General features: G+C 38.4%; 1 protein-coding gene across 8 annotated transcripts; it reads right to left on the minus strand.

The window, feature by feature from the left end:
- Positions 1-201: 201 nt before the first annotated feature.
- XIAP (X-linked inhibitor of apoptosis) lies at positions 202-17329 on the minus strand. 8 transcript variants are annotated; one of them, XM_063170594.1, is made up of 9 exons: positions 17220-17329; positions 15094-15217; positions 9105-9228; positions 7954-8850; positions 6144-6243; positions 5059-5137; positions 4430-4463; positions 3167-3391; positions 202-1762 (listed from the first exon to the last, which is right to left on the minus strand). In XM_063170594.1, the coding sequence occupies exons 4-9, from the start codon at positions 8816-8818 to the stop codon at positions 1569-1571; spliced, it is 1497 nt and encodes a 498-aa protein (XP_063026664.1). In that variant the 5' UTR covers positions 8819-8850; positions 9105-9228; positions 15094-15217; positions 17220-17329; the 3' UTR covers positions 202-1568. The 8 variants fall into 8 exon arrangements, with proteins under 8 accessions (XP_063026664.1, XP_063026663.1, XP_063026665.1 ...); XM_063170593.1 differs by lacking the exon at positions 9105-9228 and adding an exon at positions 13225-13471; XM_063170595.1 differs by lacking the exon at positions 9105-9228 and having other exon boundaries at positions 15097-15217.
- Between the last annotated feature and the right edge of the window lie 5061 nt (positions 17330-22390).

The following is a 22390-nucleotide window of genomic DNA, read 5'->3' on the forward strand; positions in this document are numbered from 1 at the left end:
AAAAAATAGCAAAACTAACGTTAGATTTATAATTAACAAACTTCAATCTATACAAAGAATAGATTTTATTTTCTCTCAGATTAAAATATATTCATTATCCTTAATAACACTCAGGTTAAATTAATTAATTTAATTATAAAACAAAGAGCAAAAGAAAGCAGCCTTCTGGTTTTTTTTTAATGTGAGAATCAAATACATTGATCAAGGAACATCTGGGTTGCACTTTATTTTAAATATTCATACCATTACACAGCAGAGATTTAAAAAAATAGAAAAGGTAGATAATATATTTCTGTGTATTCAAAACTTTAATAACATGAAAAACTATGTTCTGTATTTTCTATATTCTAAACCTTAGTGTGTAGAACTCAAAAATATATACACAGAATGTATCAATAGTTCCAAAAAAGTAAGGAAGTGACATAATCAAGCAGTGATCATAAAACAGCTGTACTTAAATACAAAGCTGTGATACTTTTAAAATCAGAAATGAGGGATGAGTCCAGCAAGAAATAGTTTAAATACTTAAATGTGGCTCTCATTAGAATAGTTCTTAACTTTTAAATTTAAATGCTGCAAACTGACATGAACAAAAATGAAAGATTTCTAACACTGCAAGTGAATTTTAAAAAAGCATTTTCTAGGAGATAAAATTTAATCTTCTCTCCTATGAAAATGTAAGTTATGAAGCAGTGTAAAGTATTAGCAAATAAATCAGTTGGGATGACACTGTTACAAAAAAAAATCAAACAAGAAAAATGTCAAACTGAACATCTTTTTGTGTAAGGGGCAAATTTAAAATGAGCCTCCTCTCACAAAGGGCACAGGGTACACAAAATCTCCTTAATTTCTTGAGTTGCCTTTTAATCAATAAAATTAATATACATTTTATATAAAGATGGAACTTTGTGAAAAACAGATGTCCAAAACCAGCTTACTGAAGACAATTTATACATCGGAACCAGAAAAATAGATAGGGAGACAGGAATTAAATTAAAACAGATGAACCTAAAATGTAGCAGAAGTAACCATAAGGTTACAGCAGCAGGTTTGTGTGTATTGTCTGAATTATGTTACAACCAAAGTTACAGAAAAAAAGAGACTATTTTCAATCCTACATAATATTTTGAAAAAGCTAAAATCTCAGGTATAATATACATGTATACAATTATATTTGGAATTAACTTATTTACAAATTTTATATAGGGACAGGCTCTCTGTACAAACTCTATTTGCACAAACTTGAGTCATAGAGTCCTACCAAAGTGAAACAAAGCAATGATCACATAAATAAAGGTTTACATTACTTGGGCTTTCCCATATCAGGTCTATGAACTGAAGTTACAAAACACACATATTTGCCTTTCATACATATTGCTTTTTACATACAAAAAATCACTTAAGGAAAATAATTTGTAAAGTGTTAAAATGTGTAGAGTTTGACAGCAGAAAATCTAAGTCCTGCCATATGGTTACAGTCTGGAATTAACTGCATTTTTCCCATTATGTTACACATTTTTAAAGTAATAAAACAAGAAACATTTGCATCCATAGGGCTGTGTATTTCACTAATACAAAAAAACTTCCTGTATTTTCATAATATCTTTACGACACAGAGGGCATTCATTAAGAAATTGAGCACATTCCTTACAGGCAACCAGGTGACCACAGGGAATGAAGACAACAGACACATCCTTAGCCATACAGATTTTACAGAGCTTTTCTTCCTGCAAACGTCTTAACTTCTCTTCAGTACTGAGGTCTAAGGAAAACAGACACATAAAAACAAGTTAACATACTTACTACCATTGAATCTCATTATTTTTTTTCTCTTTACACACAAGGACAAGGTGTTCTTCATATGACTTAAAGGTCACACTCTTCAAAAGAACCAAGAAGAACTACAAGAGAGGAATCCTAGCTGCAGCATGGAATCCTCTTTTTTTATTTCCCCTTCTATGCCATTACATCTCCCAGGCCAATGCAAGCAGGGAGTACATCTATCTGTATTGGTAAGAGCTTGAAATACCTACAGAACTTAGGATATGCATATTTCAATCAGGAACCATTCTTTTCACAGACCTCTCTCTGACAAAATTTCCCCAAAATTTGAGCAGAAGGTGAAAGAAAGGCTTGTTGCTACTGGTTAAGTCATTTGGATTTTATTTCTTTTTCTGAGTTTTCCCAATGAGAAAATGAGGATGCAACTTCCCTGTCCCCATTTTCAAAATGCCCATATTTCAAAAAGCTTAAAATCTGTAACACAGAAAGAATCAATCTGGCATTGTACATGAGCTCTTTATTATTCCAATATGCCCCACGTGAAAATACAAAATTCAGACACCTTCCCCTGCCACTTGGGGGAAGCTCTGCACAGCCAACCACCAAAATAAGGTCCAGTTGCACTGCAAGTTCCTCTTCCCCCATAACGCCCTGTTAAAAATCTTATTAAAAAGAGTGGGTTGGTAAGATCTCAGCTTATCATGCCAACCAGATGGTCTCTGCCCTCCCTATGAATTCACCCATATGCTTGGCTTAAATGACAAGTCTCCTGAATCAGAACTCCTGCATTTGGTCTGTCTGCAGAGTGCACCACAAGGGCTTTCTGAGCTTGACTTGCGTGTCCCAGCAAAGGTGGAACAAAAATACTGAATAGAAACACCCCTTAGATGCACACTTGTTCTTATGGGCCAAGAACAAAAATACTTCTACCCCAAGCAAAATGATATACTGTAAATAAATGCACATTGAATACACCAAATACAGCAGCGTGTCCCTGGGTCTATTTCACTTTGCCACATCTATAGTTCATCTTATAACTATATCCTTGCTTTTAGTTTTAAATATTATTGTCACAACAACTTTGGCTTTTTTTAGCACATACAACCTTTACCAGAAGCATACTAGACTGTCACTGTTACACACCTGTGAGATACCAATACTACTTATTTTAGAGATGATGTTTATAAATGCTGCTACACTCAAATATTATAACATACTATTTGTTCAGGGTTTTGGGTTTTTTTTCCAAATGCCCCAAACCAAATGTCTTTAAATTTAATTTACAATACTGTAAATTTACTATAGGTAAGACTGGGATCAGAGGGTAAACAGATAACATTAAAAAATATTTCACAGACTAAAGAACTGATATGAAAGTACACACAGAGGTTTTGTAACTGAATAAGCTCATCTTGCTCAACTGGGATTTCATTTGGTTCTTCATCCCTTGTATTTTCTTTATGAGCACTTAAGTCTGCTACCAGATCCTCAACAGATGTGTGACTTTCTCCAGTCATCTGCAATCTCTTTTCCATGGTGTTCCTAATCTCAGACAAACTGAAACCCATGGCTATGGCACTTTGTACCAAAGGATTCTGTAAGAGACCATCTAAAACAAGAAATTAAAAAAGAAACAAAAACACTTTAAGAAGGATGAATCTGATTATCTGACAGTATTGACTACAGTACTCTAAGACACATATTTGCAAACAAATATGTAATCAAAGGAAGCATATTTCCAATTTGAGCATTTTGCTAATTGTAAAGACTGCAGATTTGAGGTTTTTTTCTATCCTAGCTTTCCCAGTCTCCCCTCATCTATTTATATTATAGAAATCCTCCTAAATTTGCTACTAAAGTCAACTACTTCAAAATAAATAACAGGTCTCATAGAACTACCATCACAAATTTTGTAGCTGAATGTCAAATGACATTCATCCAAAAAGGCAAAATGGATAAGTCACATTACATCAACTTTAAATCAGTTCAGAGAGGAAAAAATCCTCATACATGTGTTGAGAGAAACCAATAAATAATTTGAATTTATAAATCCAAAACACAGCACCACCAACAAGCAAGCAGGTCTATCCATGGCAAGACACAACACCACTTTGGGAAACCACTTGTTGGGCTTTCCCCTTCCTTTTACTTATCAACATTGTTCAAATAGCAAAACTTTTGAATTTTTAATTTTTAAAAACAAAACCTTTTTTTTTAAAGGTTCTTTTGTTTTAACTCTCATAAATGAGCAGTATGGGAGAGATTTCTAAGCAGGTTTTGTGTAGCCACTCTTACTGTCAATAGCTCCCATTCCCTGGAATGAAGCTCCTCCTACCCCTTTGATTGTTTTGTCTTTTTACAGCTTGCTATTTGTGAAAAGCGTTGCAGGAACGTGTAATTCTGGAAGACATAATAAACTACTTCAGCTTGCTCAGCTTCCTGGTCCTTGCCACTGGACAGACCAACTCTTCCTGCCATGAAGAAGGGCTGGTTCTGGTCAGTGTTTAGTATTCATCCCACAGCACTACTAATTCCATACTTGCTGCACACTCACTAGCTCTAAGATTTAAAATTAACCATTCCTGTCACTATACACTCAAATATGGATATTCCAAAATAGGGGAAGCCATTTGTTTTAAACAGATACCTTTAGGAATTATTGTCCCTTCAGCAGCTTCTGTCTAAAAGTGAAATATAAAGAAACAAAATTACAATTCTGGAGAAAGTAGAAGGAAATACATACAGTTACAAAATTAAAAAATAGCTATTTGATCTCAAGTTATTTTAGTGACTAAAACTATTTCATCTGCTCTGAACATGATCAGCATTTTGTTATAATTTTAACCTATCTCTGCAATAACCATATGTACACATTTCTTAGTCTACAAAAGAATTCTAAAACTTTATCAGTTTTATATTTTAGTGACTATACACAAGTTTAACAATGTTCTACCAACAAGAAAAGAAAATGTATCTGCTATTATTCATCATCCACCTTAGGCTCCCAGGCTATAAAACAAATGGCACCTGTTCAGTATCCAATATCCCACGTTCCCAAGGTGCCCTGACTGGGATCCATAACCCAGGCTATGGAGAACTGGGAGATGGCTACACTCTGATTGACAGAGCCAAAACACACTGCAATTCCTTCACTTCCTGCCAACCAAAGTGGCAGCAGGTGGATTAAATGATAGCCATGCAATTAAAAGATAGAAACAATTTTTATATGAAGTTTTTTGCTATGTTAACAAAATTATTAATAAGCAAGAAACTTACTGTTGAATCTGTACACCCATCTTTTAAGTGAACGTTATTTATAAATTCTATCCCCTTTTCATTCCTCACAAATCTGCACCTAAAAATAAGAATATTTAGATTTAATAGAACTGCATTAGCAGCAAAAATTTGTTACATAACTATGGAAGCTTTGACAAATTTCCTACAACATACAGATTGCCTGCTTTTAAAATCTCTAAATGTTTAGTCAACCTCTGTGATGTCACTGTTACATTTCTAAGAACACTTAAACACTTAAGCAGTACTTATCTTTCTCACATTTTTGGTAAAAAAGAAAGCTTAGGAGTTGTTGTCCATGACAGCTCATGACAGATTTCTAAACATAAAGGCTCACTCAAATGAAAAACAAACACTTCTTTTAGTCTTTCACAATCAAAGCAAACAGTCACTGGTGAAACACGTGTCTTCCATGCTTTCTTTCATTATTTTCCAGCCAGCCTTAGCCTTCCCTACCAGAAGATTTCGGGAATGCCACAACTCCTTGACAAGAGTTCTCCAGCTCCAGCAGTTCCTTCACCTTCAGGAACAGCTGCTGTGAGAATGCCACACTGCCACTGAGGCTGATGTGCAAAACCTCAGAACAGATTTTAAACAATATTGGCAGTCTTCCTAAAAACTACTTCTGCTCCTGCTACTACTAGTACTGTCTGAAATCCTTAATCCTTTCAAATTAGAGAGAACTATATTCTATATTCCATGCCACTAACCCACTTTGGGTTTGTTTGCTATGTGGCAGCTGTTTAGTCATTTTGTATCTTGTATAAGTTACAAACTTTTACAATACAAAGCTATTAAAACAACCATTACAATGTAGCATTTTGATAACAAGCAAAACCCCTCAGATACATATTGACAAAACCACACAATTCTTGCTGACAAAGCAAACATTGGTTAAATCCAGACACATATCTTCCCTTTAATAATGTTACAAATAAGACAAAATGATTATAAATCTAAACAGTATTAAACCATAATCAACCTTCTCAAGCCTTTATTAGTATGCACTGCCATTAAAGTGCAATATACTGTAGATAAGACTCAGACACACACAAGGGATACCTTACCCAGGAAACCATTTGGCATGTTGATCCCAAGGGTCCTCATTTTCCTTCCATTCTTGCAATCCTCCACCACAGTGGAAACACACAACATGATCACCCTTACCTGAGGAAACACACAAGAATGAAGTTGCACACTTTGTGTGGGCATAATATCAAGTTTTCAACTACAATGTTACACTAAGAAAAGAAGTATTGCTTTTACTGATTTACAATTTCAGTTGAAAATAACTCCCTTTTAACAGAGGACAACACACATGATTTGAAACAAATGTTCAGGGGAGAACTGAACTTAATGAAACACAAAATAAGAGAAGCAAATTTCTTGAATTTTATTTCAGTAAGTAATTATATAGATAAAAAACCAAAAGCTGAAAATAATCTGTTATCATGGAGCTCTATCCAATGGTAAACAAGCCTGAAGATGCTTGCCACAAAGAATGAGAGATGTTTACATGGCTTTGTGGTCCTCTATTTCCCATTAAGATCAACAGGCCCTAACCAGCAACAGCAAAACCAGCTGAGGAGAACTGCATCCTCTCTGTTCTAGCACTGTGCCTACTGTGATCCAAGACTGCCCCAGAAAGTGCTTAAATATTGTTTTTATTGAATGAGAGGAGGTATGGGTGGTGTTTCCACAGAGAGTTAAATGCTCCTCAGGCCACAGGGAGCAGTTTTCACAGAAGTCACCTGAAGAGCCCTCAGTCTGATAAGCTGGAGCCCAGCTAGTGCAACTCCACCACACAGATCTATTGGTACTTCCATGAACCCAAGGAGAAATCAATAAAATAGTTCCAGTGGGTACAAATATTGCCCATTTATAACCTACACAGGAATATAGCAAAGATTGTATTTATGGCCACAAGCAAAATAAACATAATTATACTATAAAGTTCTGAGACTTAGCAAGAGAGAAGTCAATTAAGATGAAAGCAAGAAATTACCCCAGATAATCCCCTTTTCCTTGAGACTGAGTAAGAGCAATACTTTGCACTTGTGCATTATCTCTCAGTGTGGAATTTCAAAGGGCTTTAATGGTACTCTGCAATTCCATCTAATTTAGAAACCAATGCACAGAGATGGTGCCTGATCCAAATCAAACCCTACATGTCAAAGAGTGAAAGCTCTTCCACTGGCACCACTGTCTTCATAAAGTAGGCAGTAGTGGTATTCACTGCTTTTGGGTGTCCACATGCCATGATAATGCAAACTCATGTTAAATACAATGATACACCACCTGGATTCTGGACTGTCTCGCTCACAGCCTTTTGTACAGGCCACAGGCCCATTCCTTACACCTAAGGTCTGGGGGACAGCACTTTGTTTCTTAAAAATTATTACTCAAATAATTGTCATTGTGAAAGATGTATTATAAAGGTTTTAACAGGCAAAAAAACATACTTGGTTGTGTTACTGCTAAGATAAAATTTATGATCAAGTCCACACTTTGCTAGTAAACATACTCATTACAATGTACGCAATTTTACATAAAAACTGTGAAAAGCAGATTACAGAGTAAAGAGATTCTGGCAAATTGTTTTGCTGGATAATGCCCTTTTCTGACCCACAGATGGGGCAACTGAGAGGCATTTTTAAAAATGTCATTCCATTTTCAGTCTCATGAGAAGGATGAGACAATACAGATGTTATAATTCATGCTATCACAATCAGAAGCCAACTATTTCTTCTCTACAAACCTATTTCCCACACTGTTGCATATAAAATTTTTTTTAATTGTTTTTTTTTCCATAACAAGACACTTCCTCATGTACAATTTCTTTGTAAAAGGTATTAGTCATTTCAAGGTCTGACTTACCTATGCTATAGAACCCAGCTTCAGCAAGTTGCTCCTTGTCAACAGGATATATCCAAGATAAAAACGTTTGTAAACGTTTTCCATATTTTGCCATAGAGGGATTCCTTGGGTACTGTGCATTGTTCAGACCACTTACACCAAGCTCAGAAGGAACAGATTCACTTGAAACATTTCCTACATCCCGGCCCAGGACAAAAAGGCATTTGGGAAAATGCCTCTTGTGTTCTGACCAAGCTCTGTCACCGGGTTCCCAGTTCTTCAATTTGCCACCACAACAAAAACATGCCACTTGGTCACCAACACCTGTGTAATAAAATCCAGCATTAGCTAATTCCTGTGGTGTCAACTGGCCATTGAGGGGCCAGTTATGAAAAGACTTTAATCTCGTTTCTTCACTGCACATTGCAGGGTTTTTAGGATACAAAGTATCTGACATATCCACAACCTGCCTAGTTCTCAAAAGGTAATCTGCCTCCACGTCAGGGTCATCCAGAGCACATGGGAGGGCTGAATTGCTGGTACCATTTTCAGTTCCATTCTGGTAGTTCTGGGTATCAGGATCCATGCCACTTTCCAGAAAAGCAGATTCAGTAATAAACTTGCAGTTGGGGGCAAGCTGTTTGTGTCTCTCAACTGCAGAATCCCCAGGCACCCATCCTTCAACGGTAGTATGGCAACTGAAGCACTTCACTTTGTCACCTTCTCCAGTATAAACAAAGCCAGCCTGGGCTAGAGCCAGCACAGAAACAGGACAGTCCTGTGGGAATCCCACAAAAGTTCCCCGTCGCTCCCGTTCCTGCGTCCAGTCCTGGGCCCCGTCGGTGTCCGCAGAGGCTCCCGAGCTCGGGGGGACATTGCACGTCATCTCCTCACAGGCAGGGCTCCCCTGCACGTTTCCTAAACAAAGAACACATGTTTGAATTTCCCAGAGAGAAGGATAGATCATACCCATATACAACCCTGGAAAATGGCTAAATTCAACTACCATCCTTTATTTATTAAAATAACAACTCCTCCTCCTCTCCCCCATTTCACCCCTGCCTGCATTACCTGCCACATAAAGGCAAACAACAAGGTATTAAAATCAAATAACAAAACTTGTAAAGAAAAGCAGAAAGATCAAGATGTCTTAAAGGCCTATAAATATTTACCTGGAGGACACACAGGTTTATAGCTTTAAAAGTATGTTCTATTTCTTAAGGAAGATTGCAAGAATGAAGCCAACAAAATACAAATAAAAGTTCTGGCCAAAATCATGCCAAAAGGCTTCTGAACCTGAAATACAAAGTTACTAAATTTAAAATACTGATCTGAGCCAGACCATAGTTGCAAGACTTTAGAGCTCAATTCTCAAACACAACTATATATTAACCTCATATGAAGGCCATCACATCCCTGCCCATTACAGGTGGGCAGACACAGGTAAAAGAGTCATCAAAAAGAAAAAAGCTTTTTTACTTTTCCTATATTGCAAAGACACACCTCAATTTATATTTTAGCAAAGTATCTTGTGAAATTAACTATAAAGTATTTCACTGGTTGAAGTGCTGGGCATTGCTTTAAAGATCAGTGTGTTGGGAATACCCAGACCAGTGCTCATGTCCAGCATACTGCTTCCACTTTTCCACACCCTGCCTACACCCTCGAGAAAAATTCCTGTGCTCCTGCCATCACCCCAGCTCTTCCTCTCTCCCCTACCTGAAGGAATGTCATCCTTCTTAGCACTTGTCACACATTCCTACCCCAGCCTATACTTTTCCAGGGTGAGTACCAGCTGCCAGTTCTGCCTCATGTCCCTTCTGTGGCAGAAGGCTGCTCAGAGCACTCAGACAAGCCCCATCTTAGCTGAGGATGAAACAAAGCAGCTTGGCTACAGCAGTTCTTGTGCAAGAACCACAAATTGACAGTGTCATCACCTTCCGCCCAACATGGATGAAGTCAAAGCATAGTAAACATTCATGTCTTGTCCAGACAAGTGCAGTGATACTATGAACTTAAAAAGTCTTGGCTATTGCTGACCACATCTTAAAGTAGTAAATTAGCACAAAGCAGTGATAGTTCAGCAAATAGCAAAAAGAAAGGCATGTAAGGAAAACAGAGTATGTACTTAACTGAACAAATGTTCTTCTCCATTTTCTATAAGAATACTGAAATATATCTATTTCCAGTCTGTATAAGGTAGGCCAGCACACAAAAATATAGCTTCCTCAAGACCTGCATTAATATTGATTATACATTCTGGAATGCAGATGTTACAATGATTACTTCTATAACACCACATGTAGCTTCTACAAAACCTTTTTTAGGGTTCAAAAAGGGAGGAGGAAATTAAAATGCCTATGTATTGCAGGATTGCAGCATCCTCTGCCAAGATGACAAAGACAATTAGGCTGTGAGCAGGTGAAGGAAACGTGACGTCAGCCACCTGGCATGGGTGCTTCATGTAATCATGGATCCAAACTGAGCACCAGCCTTAATTCCTTCTGTCTGTCACTTCATGACTACTGTAATAACACTACAAATTATCAAATTATACTGTGCCTTTCTGGTTTAGCTTAGCAAATTCAAAAATAGCATCTGAATAAATTGCATTGACTGACCTACAAATCTGACCTATATGCTCGTTCTGACTTTGAAGGGCAAAGAAACCCAAACCAGTAATTACATTTAGTAATATGAAAGTTGTCATAAAACATGTATTTTTATATACATACATCTATTGAAAACAATTGTTTTTTAAAATGAAATCCTAAAAGGTTTTATGTTTATTGCTCATGTTTATTTTCTTATAAAGCCTTATTTTAAAGCCTCTAGAACTGTTACTGTAAAGATCTCAAGTGACCTTAAGCATCTATCACTACTGCACTGCATTCATGAAAGAATTGGTATTACTCAAAACCAGTTAGCTGCACAGTAATTTCCTTATCTGTGTGCCTGAAAGACTTTCTACAAGAACACAAACAAAGCCTACCTCACATCCTTCAAAAACTCCTTCTCAACTCCTTCCATTGAAAAAACCAAACCAAACATATATGGCTTTTGCTGTATGAATAGCAGCATACCTCTATTTCTATTGTATTTATATAGAAATGAGTTCTGAAACAGTGAAAAAAAATTCCTATTTAAATTTTTTACATTTTAATTTTTTGCTTTATGTACATTAGTTTTTTTCTACAATGCCATGGATACTTCAAAAATCCTTTGTTAACATGGTGAATAAAAAAGATATTATGCCCTCCCCATGGTGATAATGAAAATATTTGTCACATTTGGATTCTCTGGAGTCAATCCTCACAATCAAAACAGTATGAAAAGCATGTACCAAGACAGCAATAAGTACTGACACAGGGAGTACAATCACAACAGATCAATTCTTTAGTATGAACTAGCTGCTCTTTCAAATTATATCAACCACATAATTTAATCATGATCACTTGGAGCAGAAAGGTTCAAGTATCACTCTAAAAGCCTCACCTAACTCCTGCAATGACAGAAGCAGGGCCAGTCCCTCCCAGGAAGAGGCAAGGTTTGACAATGCTCCAGCCACACCACACCTTCCCTTCCAGCAGCCCTCGAGACATGGCTGGTTTACATTTCACTCTAGTTGTATCTATGAGAAACATCTTTATCAAGCACTGAGGCAAACTCCTTGCCTGTGTAAGTACTGTTTCATATACAACATTAGTACTACTTTAAATAAAGCATCATCCTCAATTATTTCTATTTCAAACAACTAGTAGTTAAAAGCAACTACTCATAGTGTAAAATTACAGCTAGCTTAGGAAGACTACTTCAGCACATGTTTTTTGGCAGCTGCCTAACTCCAGTTAGTTGGAATAATGATCTAGAATGATATCTGGCACCACAACAGCACTCAGACAGATATTAACTGTAGCAGAAAAATGAGTGAGGGTAAATTTTTTAAATAGTTTAGAGCTAAGAAACATAAACTCACAAAAATCTGCCACCTAAAATGGGCACACAAGACTTTACAATATATACCAGTAGCCAACATGAGGTCAGAGTACACTCCATGTAGACTGAAGGTAATGAAGCCATTTTGCATAGGTTTTAATTAACCACATGAGAATTAAAGGTAGAAGATCCAGAAATGTTAAAGATCATCTTCACTTATAAAAACTAGATATTTTGACTATTATTGAAGCATTATATATATTTTTATACAGTGAGTAAACAAGTCTATTTTAGCCTGAAAGGCTTCTAGAAGATAAGCCAAGCTTAATCCTGATTTTAAACATCTGAAGGCTATTTGCCATGAGACACCACTCTCTTTCAACCTGAATTAGCAATCTATATAGCCTACTGATTATGTTTCAGAAGAAAAAGTAGAGACAAAAATATATAGCAAAAATGTTAACTTATTCAAAATGCAAAATTGTACATTGTGGATCTGCAAAACAAACATGTTTAATTCAGCCTTACAAATATTAAGAGGTATTGATTTTATGCAAAAATACAACATGATCATATTACCTAGATTGGAAAAGATTCAAAGGAAATGTACAAAACTCACTTTTCCCTTTTAAGTATATTTCACTAGATGTGATTATTTCCATCCTTAACCCCAAACTAGACTGGCATTACAAGGAGTTATTTTTAATTCATTTACATGACTAGCACAGCAGTAACCTCCAAGTCAGCAATCTCCTTGCACAGCCTCGTGTTCCTGACCAAAGGGTACATGCTAGTATTTACTGTTGGCTGAATTTTGAAATGTGAGTAGTGCACCAAGTAAATATCAAACAGAACATACTGTACCAGCTGACACACAGATTATGCATATGTCACTTCAATGAACTTCAGTTTCTGCTTGCTCAGCTGCAATTAGATCAAGGAAGGTGCATGCTGCTAACTGAAAACCTACCTATAAGGATTAAAATTACCACAAACATGATATATTTAAACAGTGTTTGAAAATTTCAGTGTATTTATATAATTATCAAGAGCCATTTAAAAAAAAAAGACCTATTTAGATATTTTTGATTTATTTTAGAGAGAGGGTGTGTATCTACAGAATGCCTCCTGATTCAGTGCCAAAGCTTACATAACCCTATCAGCTCAGCTTTATTTGTCTGTTCTTCCAACAGGTCCTGCTTAGCCTCCCATCAGGGTTTGTCATCACAGGAAGTCAGTCAGCTGCTCAAGGTTATAGTAGGCTATTATATCCTCCTAATTTTTGACTTAAGTCACAAAGACTTTCATGCTCTCCCTGTCTTCAAAATGTACATAATCAGGCCAACGGAAACATACCATTCTGAGAAGTATTTGCACACTGTGATTTTCTTCATGAAGAAGTCATATGGGTATGGAATAGAGAAATAAACAAAAAAAGATGACTTCATGGCTGCTAAGGGCAGAGCAAGAAAATCCTTTTGGAGAACTTCCAAGTTAAATGTCATCAGAACCTTAGCTGCATATATGAGAGGGAAGGAGTAAATACCAGCTTCTGTATGAAAAACTGGCAGCCTGTAGCCCAAGTAAGATACTGCTCTTGTGGCTAAGAAACAAACAAAAAAAATACTGAGTCAAGAGGGGTTATTTAAAAGAACAACCAGCAGTAAAAAGTGCCTATCAGAATCTGCAGTGCCCTGAGATGCACCTTTCCTAATGAGCTGAGCTTCAGCTTTTAGTGCTACATCCTTCTTTCACACATAATTTAAACTCCTAGCTGAAGAAAAATATGGAAAAAGAGGGCGTTTTTCATCAGGGAGATATTATGATAAGAAACTTCAGTTACAGCAATATGACTCAAGCCACAGCAGAACTGCTGAACCTCCGGGATTCCAAGGCAAAGCTGCAGAAGCACCGGGCTGGCACCTCCTGCCTCGGCCTCTGGCGAGGGCGTTCCCTGCCCCGCCAGGGCCACCGCCCGCAGCAGCCACGCTGCGATCACCGATCATCGCTGCCACTGAGCTGCACTGAGGGAGAGAGAACAGCACCCCGAGACCAGCTGCACTGAGGGAGAGAGAACAGCACCCCGAGACCCAGCTGCACTGAGGGAGAACAGCACCCCGAGACCCATCTGCACTGAGGGAGAGAGAACAGCACCCCGAGACCCAGCTGCACTGAGGGAGAGAGAACAGCACCCCGAGACCCAGCTGCACTGAGGGAGAACAGCACCCTGAGATTCAGCTGCACTGAGGGAGAGAGAACAGCACCCCGAGATTCAGCTGCACTGAGGGAGAGAGAACAGCACCCCGAGACCCAGCTGCACTGAGGGAGAACAGCACCCCGAGATTCAGCTGCACTGAGGGAGAACAGCACCCCGAGACCCAGCTGCACTGAGGGAGAGAGAACAGCACCCCGAGACCCAGCTGCACTGAGGGAGAACAGCACCCCGAGACCCAGCTGCACTGAGGGAGAACAGCACCCTGAGATTCAGCTGCACTGAGGGAGAGAGAACAGCACCTCGAGACCCAGCTGCACTGAGGGAGAGAGAACAGCACCCCGATTCCTTCTGGGGTCACAGCAGGAATGCTTCGCTATTAGAATAGGAAGAATCTGCATATATACATATACGCGTGTATATATATGTACATATACGCACATCATAAAGGGTATTTATACACACACAGCCCTCATCATCTTGTAAACTTGGAAATCTCTCTTGGATTCTCCATTATATTTTACTTTAATCCATTATATTTTACTTTTATCCATTAATTTTACTTTTATCCATTATATTTTACTTTTAACTTTGACTTCTTCTAAGGAACAAATTCTAGGGAACTAATTCTAATATTTTACCGAAAACAAAATATGAAAGCTGTTCCTGTTGAAAATACTCTGCTTGCCTTTCTATTTAATAAGAAACTCTACAAATCATTGAAGGGGAAGGACAATGATCTGCAAGACATGTGCAGCCTAATTTTACATTTTATATGACAGGAGGGACACTCAATTCAAGCTTTGCAGAATGCCTTCTTCATAATAACAGCCTTTCAGTCTTCACACACAGCTATATTTTCCATGTTTAAAAATCTTCTTGAGCCTGACTTTCAATCATCATGCTCAGAATATCCTGCATGAGAACTCTGTAAAAAAGATCCCATGCTATGAAAAATAAAAAGCAGCAAAGGACTGGACATTTTTAAACAAAACAATACAAAAGGTACTCACAACAGTTTTCCCTAAGGAATTAGTATCCAATCAGACCAAGTATAGCAATGGACTAATCAAAGCAGATACTGGTTTCATTGCTATTGTCCACCAATCTTTAGAACAAAGTCCAATATTTACATTCCTGTTGGTAGGAAAAAAAAAAAAAGGGTTAGAAACCTCTTTCATATAACTTCAGCATTGTTTGTGAAGCCACAACTTCAAAGCTATGACAAAAAAAAAAAAAATTTAAAATTCTGTCCCTTGGACAAGTAATCCTAATTAAAATAATTAAAATATAATCTAAAGCTGAAAGAGTCTGAGGTCAGGGAAACACTGAAATGTTGTTAGATGTTTTACTAAAACTAGTAAGGGACATAAATTGGGGATACTCCTTAACATTCAAAGACAACAAAACAAAATCCTGGAATTAAAAACTAGAGGGCAGCAAAAAGGAGAAAAAAATGTAAAGCAGACTTCTCAGAACCAGACTTCTCTCTCCTAGGAAATTCTGTGTTTGATTATAAACTGGATTTCTGGAACTCTTCAGCTCCCTGCAGCTGTACCACCCACCTTGGGAGGAGAGCAACACAGAGAAGTCCTATCACAGGTACACACAGCCAGAAATTAAATCCATTTCCATACTTCTAAAACTGAGATATGAACACACATTTTCTTATTTCTCTGATAACAAATGCAAGTCTGTTTCGTATCAGTGGGAGCAGTCAAAAAAACCCACACCAACCATTCTCATCAGCATTCTTTCACTTTTGCTGCTGACTGCAAAGGGCAAGGTCAGAGCAGATGCAGAACAATCATTAACTCATTCCTTTGCCCTTCTTGGCCAGTGCTGTAGGTGCCAAGCTTTTCATAACAGGAACTACTTGGGATTCTTTAAAGGACCTCAAAGAAAAATGCAAACCAGTCAAGTAGATAGCAAAAGGAAGCAATTTAAAAATTAAAAATATCCAGATAAAAGCTTAACCAGTCAATTCATCACACAAAAACTTGCTTTCTTAGAGACAATACTTCACTGTTCTCTGTTACATGAGTGATTTACTTCAATGAATAATTACGTAAATCTGTATCCAATGAGTAATTACATAAACCTGTATCCTACTGCTCTTTGTCCAGGTATTAGATTAAAAAAAAAGATATTTGACAAAAAGATAAAAGAGTTTTTTTCCTGCAGTTGGTTGCTTTTCCTTTAAAATTAGTCTACTGTAAGATCTTGTAGTTTCTATATGAACTAAATTCTCCCTGTTAGCTACCTGAAGTATTTGCATTAAAATTGAAATTTAAGACTGTAGCAGTAAAGGGATAATGAAAGTAGTGCGGCAAACATGTCTGCATTTTGCAGTAGATACAGATTAAAAACAGTGCAAAAATTACCCAAACCAAAACGCATACTTACACCCATTTATAGGGCTTTCTGCAGGAAGACAGAAGCATCAGACAAGTAGTACAGAAGCAGAAATACACTTACTGTTAAAGATAAATATATAAGCATATAATCAAAGACATTGTGCAAAAGAGAACTGCTTGAACTTAAATTACCAGTGAAAAAAATTACTTTCAGTGAACTTGTCCCTACAGAATTCTTAATAAATACTGTAATCGAACAAAACTGCATTTTTATTAACAAGAAGCAGTCCTAGAAAGTGATGGGCCTAATAAAAATTAAAACAATAAAAGAGTGGGCAAGGAGATATAATATTCAGATTCTGCCAAAAGAACCACAGAGACCACAGAAGCGCTTATTAGCATAGAACATTTTTCATCCACTTTGGCCAAGAGCAGCACTGAAGGTTCGAGCCGGGCACGGCTCGGGACGGGCTCTGGGCTCCTCCGGGCAGCCCCGGCCCGGCCCCTCCGCGGGCGGCGGCGCGCCCGTCCCCATGGCAACGCCGCACCGGGACCTCCCGCCGGCTCCGGCAGCGCCCGGGGGCAGCGGCGGCCGCACCGGCCCTCGGCATCCCCGGCACCGCCGTGGGAGCACAACCGAGGGACCGAGCCCCCCGCTCCACGCGGAGAGCCCCGCCGAGCCGCCCGGAGCAGTGAGAGCCCCCAGCGCGGGCAGCAGGGGAGCCCGGCCCACCTCCGGATCCCGCAGCCGCCCCGGTCCCGCCGCTGCCGTGGACACTCACCGGGCGCGTCCCATCCCGTCCCGTCCGGTGCCCGGCACCGGAGCCTCTCTCGGCAGCGCTGTCACCAGAAGATGGCGGTTCCCGGCAGGCTCAGCGCCGGGGAAGGAGCAGCGCCCCCTGGCGGGCCGGTGGGGGCGCGGCGGGCGGGCTCCCGCCGGCGGAGGGCGGCGCGTGGCGGCGGCGGGAGGAAGTGCAGAGAGGCCCCTCAGCCCGCGGCCCCTCAGCACCGCTCGTCCTTCCCCTCAGCCCCCTCAGCCCCTCCGGTCCCCACTGCCCCGCTCCTCATCCCGCTCAGCCTCTCCGGTCCCCACTGCCCCGCTTCTCATCCCGCTCACCCCCCACAACCCCCTCAGTTTCCTCGGCCCCACTCCTCAGCTCCTTCCGTTTGTCTGTCCGGTCAGTGCTTCACCTGCCAGCGCTCCCGGCTCCGTGCCGGCCTCGCCTCTCCGCCCTCAGCACCTCCAGCAGCCCCTTCATGTCACACCATCTTCTCCAAATGCTCATCCCAGCGCTCTCCTTGCTCTCACCTCTTGTCCCAGCAGAATTACAGCTTGTTGTGATTTAAATCTGTTAAACCATAATTTTTTTGGAACTTGAATTTTCCAAATCAGACAGAAACCTCAGGCTATTTTCTTTATAGCCAAAAATCATCTAATCATTCTCATGGCTAAGACTAAGATGGTCCTGAACATTAAAATGTTGCTTTAACCTTTTTCTGGTTTTTAAAATCTCAGGTGATCTCACTGCTGACCCAGCACATTTAACGTTGACAGGGTACTTGGCTATGGGGACCTGCTATTCTCAGGAAAACCTGGAACCATGTTCTCAAACTTTTTTGGTTTTCCCCTCGTGCATGTCAACAGCAGGAACTCACTTTTTGCAGACCCCCGAAGACTTGTGGCAGATAGTGTGGACAATTTCAGGAGAAGCAGTGTAATCATACAATATATTAGAATGTTTGCAGATTCCAGGGCTTACACTGAAAGCCCTTTTGAGTAAGGATCGCTTCTCACTTTGTTTTCCAACACCCACTGAGACCACAGTTTGATTCAAAGCCTTTAGTTATTACAAGTAACTATAGTACAAGGTAAGCAATGAAATAGCAACAAACTCACTTTGATCAGAAAAAACATGTAATGATCATTCAGTAAATCAAAACCAATACTCAATAACTTAGGATGCAATTCCACATACCACTTGCTCCTTTTCAGAAAAGAATGACCTGCAATCTAGAACATAATATTTAGTGATGCAGCACAGTGGTGATGCTGAGCCTATAAGAAATAAACAGCTCTATTGCAGTACTGAGTCACATCCATCTAAACTTATTCCACATCTGTCCAAAGCCAAGATTATTTATTTAAGAACCTTTGGCACAATAAGAGGTTTGCACCTTAACACTACAATGTGAACATGAATATTTATTCTCCTAAGTCTTCATCATACCACATTATTAATACATTCGTTATTTTCACAAAGGGCTTTGCTCTATTGAGGTTTGATATTTGTCCAAATGAAGCAGATTGTTTTCAGAGGTCACAAAGTGGTTTTGCAAATAGCCACTTTCAGGTTTTGATGTCTAAATCAAGAACTATGGTAAGAATTTAAATTGAAAAGCTCTCATCCCTGCAGGAGCTTGGATGAGATCGCCTCCCAAAAACCTTTCCATCAAAAAATATGAGATAAAAGAACTGAAAAAATCAGATCATACTAAAACTACAGTCTCTTTGAAATTTTCTTTACACAATCGTGCTAAAAATTTCAATCAGTTACAACCTGTTTGAGTCAGCTAAACATAAACTGGACTTAGCACACAGTTCTTTGACACGAACTGTTTAGCCAACAATGGGTCAAGAGTCACAGAGGTTCATACAGGAAGGTTTGTTGACATAATCCCTAAGAAATTAATGTAATTTCTTTCCTACTCATCTCATTGACTTATCAATTGGACCATTAGTATCAAATTAATGAATGGAGTGAAAAAAGTTATGCAATCCAGAGCTACGATTTCAGAGGTGCAGTAAAGAAGAAAATCAAATACGGAAAAATCACAAAATGGCAATTTGACAAGGAACATTTTCTGTGAATATGACAATAGCAAATTGAATAACTAATAAGTAACAGATGTCTGAAAGCTGTCTTTTCCCTTGAATTATATCCTGTGCTTTCAGTACTATTGGAAGAAGAGATTCAGTCATTTGATAGGAAAGCCATGCATTTCTATGCTGGTCTACAGAAAATCAAATCTAATTCTCTCTTCCAAAACAGTACAACATTCTTTTTCTTTATCCACAGCATTTACTATTACAGCACATTCTTTCTTTCTTTTTGTTGCAAGCAGGTGATAAACGTCATTCTCATTACATTTTCATGAAGGCAGTGGAAGAGTCTGAAGGGAAGTTTGAGAAAAATAGAGGCATAATTACAGTACAGAAACAGGAAAAGCTGAAAAAACCTGATGAGCCTTTTCAACTTCAGCAATGAAATCTTATGCAGGACAAACATTCCTATAACTCCCAAATCCATTGTTGTCAGACAATACAATAAATTACCTTCTCATTAAAACTAAAACCATCAAATAATGGCAACAGTACTGAACTTGATAATAACTTTTCCCTGTGGGAAAGTTACATCTAAACATGTAAAAACTGAATCTTTCTTTAATGACTTAGTATACTGCTGGTGCCGAAACTGCTTCGAAGTTCACTTCAGGGTGATGTCAAATCAGAGACAGACTGTTCACATTCTTTCACAATCCACTGAGCTAGGATAAATGCCAAATGAAGAGGAAAATGCAACTAGTGATTTATCTTAGTTCTGTTTGAACTGATTAATGCAAGAAATAATTATCTAGAACTGGGACTTTGGACTTAGCAAGCATGTGACATATGACTACATGCATGGTTTTCTATTCTAACTCCTTCATGCTGGAATATTAGCTCTGGCACAAAGGTACAATGTAAGTCTGATATAATAAGTAGAAAAATGGCAAGCTCAAGGCAATGCTTGCCTATTCCCTGCATGTTTCCATATGTATGCCCTGACAGGAGAAAAGAGACAGAGAGGAGCAAAGGGGAATGCTGTGGTTTACAAGCATGTCCCTTTAACCGACCACTTTGGTCATTAATTATCCCCACATCCTGTGGATGGTGTCTGAGTTCTTATATATGTGGGCAACTCAACATGACCATCCAAATCTTAGCAGAGTAAGTTTATTAAATGTTTTATATTGCTGTAGAAACTTAAAAAATATATTCTTCACATGTCAAAGGCAGATGTATTTAACTAAGGATCCTCCTACCTTGAACTCACACAAACTATCAGAAAGAGATGCAGCAGCAGAACAGAGAGCAATGGACAGAGAGCAGATAATAAAGTTGTGCCTTGCCACATGAATTCCATGGAACTGGTTAATAAAGAGGAAATGAGCTGTTGGATGTTTTATTTCTTTTACTTTTGTACATTTCCAGCTCTCCCAATGGATGTCTGTAGTATTTATTTAGAAAACCAAGAATAAATAAATTTTTATAAGATCCAATTACCGCTGATATTTTTCTAGCTATGTATTTGCTGGATAATGTACTACATCCTTGAAAACCTTGCATTCACTGTTCAGTTAAATAACTTCCTGCTGCTATCCAGCTGTTACCATAGTGGTGACACAGGCATTTCCTTTAATGCAGCTGGGACAAAGCCTTCAGAGTACTTCTTTATTCAGGCAGGAAGCACAGTAGGTGACTTAAGACGGTGCTGTGACATATCCTGCCTTTGCAGGCATCATTCTTCCTTCTTTTCAAAATTTTATTTTATTCCATTATTTAGAAAGGTAAATGTCAACCTGTAGAAATAACAGAAAGAAACACAAAATTGTCGTGGCTTTTAACAAGGTTCTCTGACTCATTTATACAAATCTTAGGATGCCCAGGATGCTTTTTCTAGCACACAAGAGCCTCATGAAAAGATGAAGAATAAACCATAAAGGCTGCTATAGAACTAAAATATAAGTCTTATTTCTTAACCTATGAATTCCTCACAATTCAGCTAACATCAGGTGGTACTGAGAAACTCATTTCACTATACAAAGATGTCCACCACAAAAGCAAGGATAAGTCAAAACTGAATATGATTTTATAGCCTGGAACAAAGACTACTCTGTGTCAAAAATATATTATTCTAAGTAGGAATTGGTACATACTTATTTTAAAAATATTTTGCTTTGCCTACATTACTTCATTAAAATGCATGACTGTCTATGTTTTAGAGCTTTTATGTCATATACATAATTAATATTAATTAAGTAGAGTATATTTTATATAAATTCTACCACTAAATGTTTTGTATAGTACCTTAGAAATACTGTGGACTCTTCTCAGAGTAATTTTAAAACTGGTTCTGTCACCTGTGTTTCTACAATGCATGTACTATTTTTTATTTTCAGCCTGTCCCAGTCCCTTACTAATATACTTCAAGAAAGAAGTGGTTTACATTCCTTAAGTAAACTTGTCATTTAACCTGTTGGTCCTGCAATGACTCGATGGCTTTATTCTACTGCATTTCTCCATGACTGTATCTTCCTCTTGATCATGAAGGCAAAATCTCAAATTTTTACATTCAGACCTTTTATAGCTATTCCTACATACATCCTTGCACCTAATATATTTTGCTAGATTCTTGTTTTCTGTTTATGTGTCTGTTACGCTTATATTCTAAATAGACTTACTGCATTTGCTTATAACACCCCCTCATGTTATTCCTCAGGCCTGCAATTTTGTGCCTCTTATCATCCACACATATGTTTTAAATATATTTATTGAATTTTTCTTTTTAAAATAACCTATCGTAAATAATTTAGGCATTTGTAAACTGAATGTATCTTTTATCACACTGCATATGGTATGCCTGGAATGTGGTCTGTATCTAATTAAAAATGTAAGTATGAGAAGCAGAGAATCTGCCTCCTTTGCTACTCGTGTTAGTACAGAGTTTAGGGCTGTAAGGGATCCCCTTGAAGAAGGTGCTGTTCATAGGGCCCAAGAACAGCAGCATCCAGCACAACATACAGTTTGTGGGAACTGGCTGAGAATGAGAATTGAAACAACACTGTTCCCTCTCTCAGGCAGAGTTATGCAGATTTGCTGAAAGGCCAGCATTTCTGAACAGAGCTATTTAGC

Source organism: Melospiza melodia, chromosome 16, assembly GCF_035770615.1.
Source record: "Melospiza melodia melodia isolate bMelMel2 chromosome 16, bMelMel2.pri, whole genome shotgun sequence".
Classification (NCBI taxonomy): Eukaryota; Metazoa; Chordata; class Aves; order Passeriformes; family Passerellidae; genus Melospiza; species Melospiza melodia.

Bases quoted from the DNA above. Each gene is read 5' to 3' on its own strand.
- XIAP (XM_063170595.1), bottom strand. From the start codon at position 8,818: ATGACGTGCAATGTCCCCCCGAGCTCGGGAGCCTCTGCGGACACCGAC. The intron at 6,244-7,953 runs GTAAGTCAGACC...GTGTTTCCTCAG, and splicing joins AGCTGGGTTCTATAGCATAG to GTAAGGGTGATCATGTTGTG. The intron at 1,763-3,166 runs GTGTGTACTTTC...TGTTTTCCTTAG, and splicing joins TATTCAGTTACAAAACCTCT to ACCTCAGTACTGAAGAGAAG.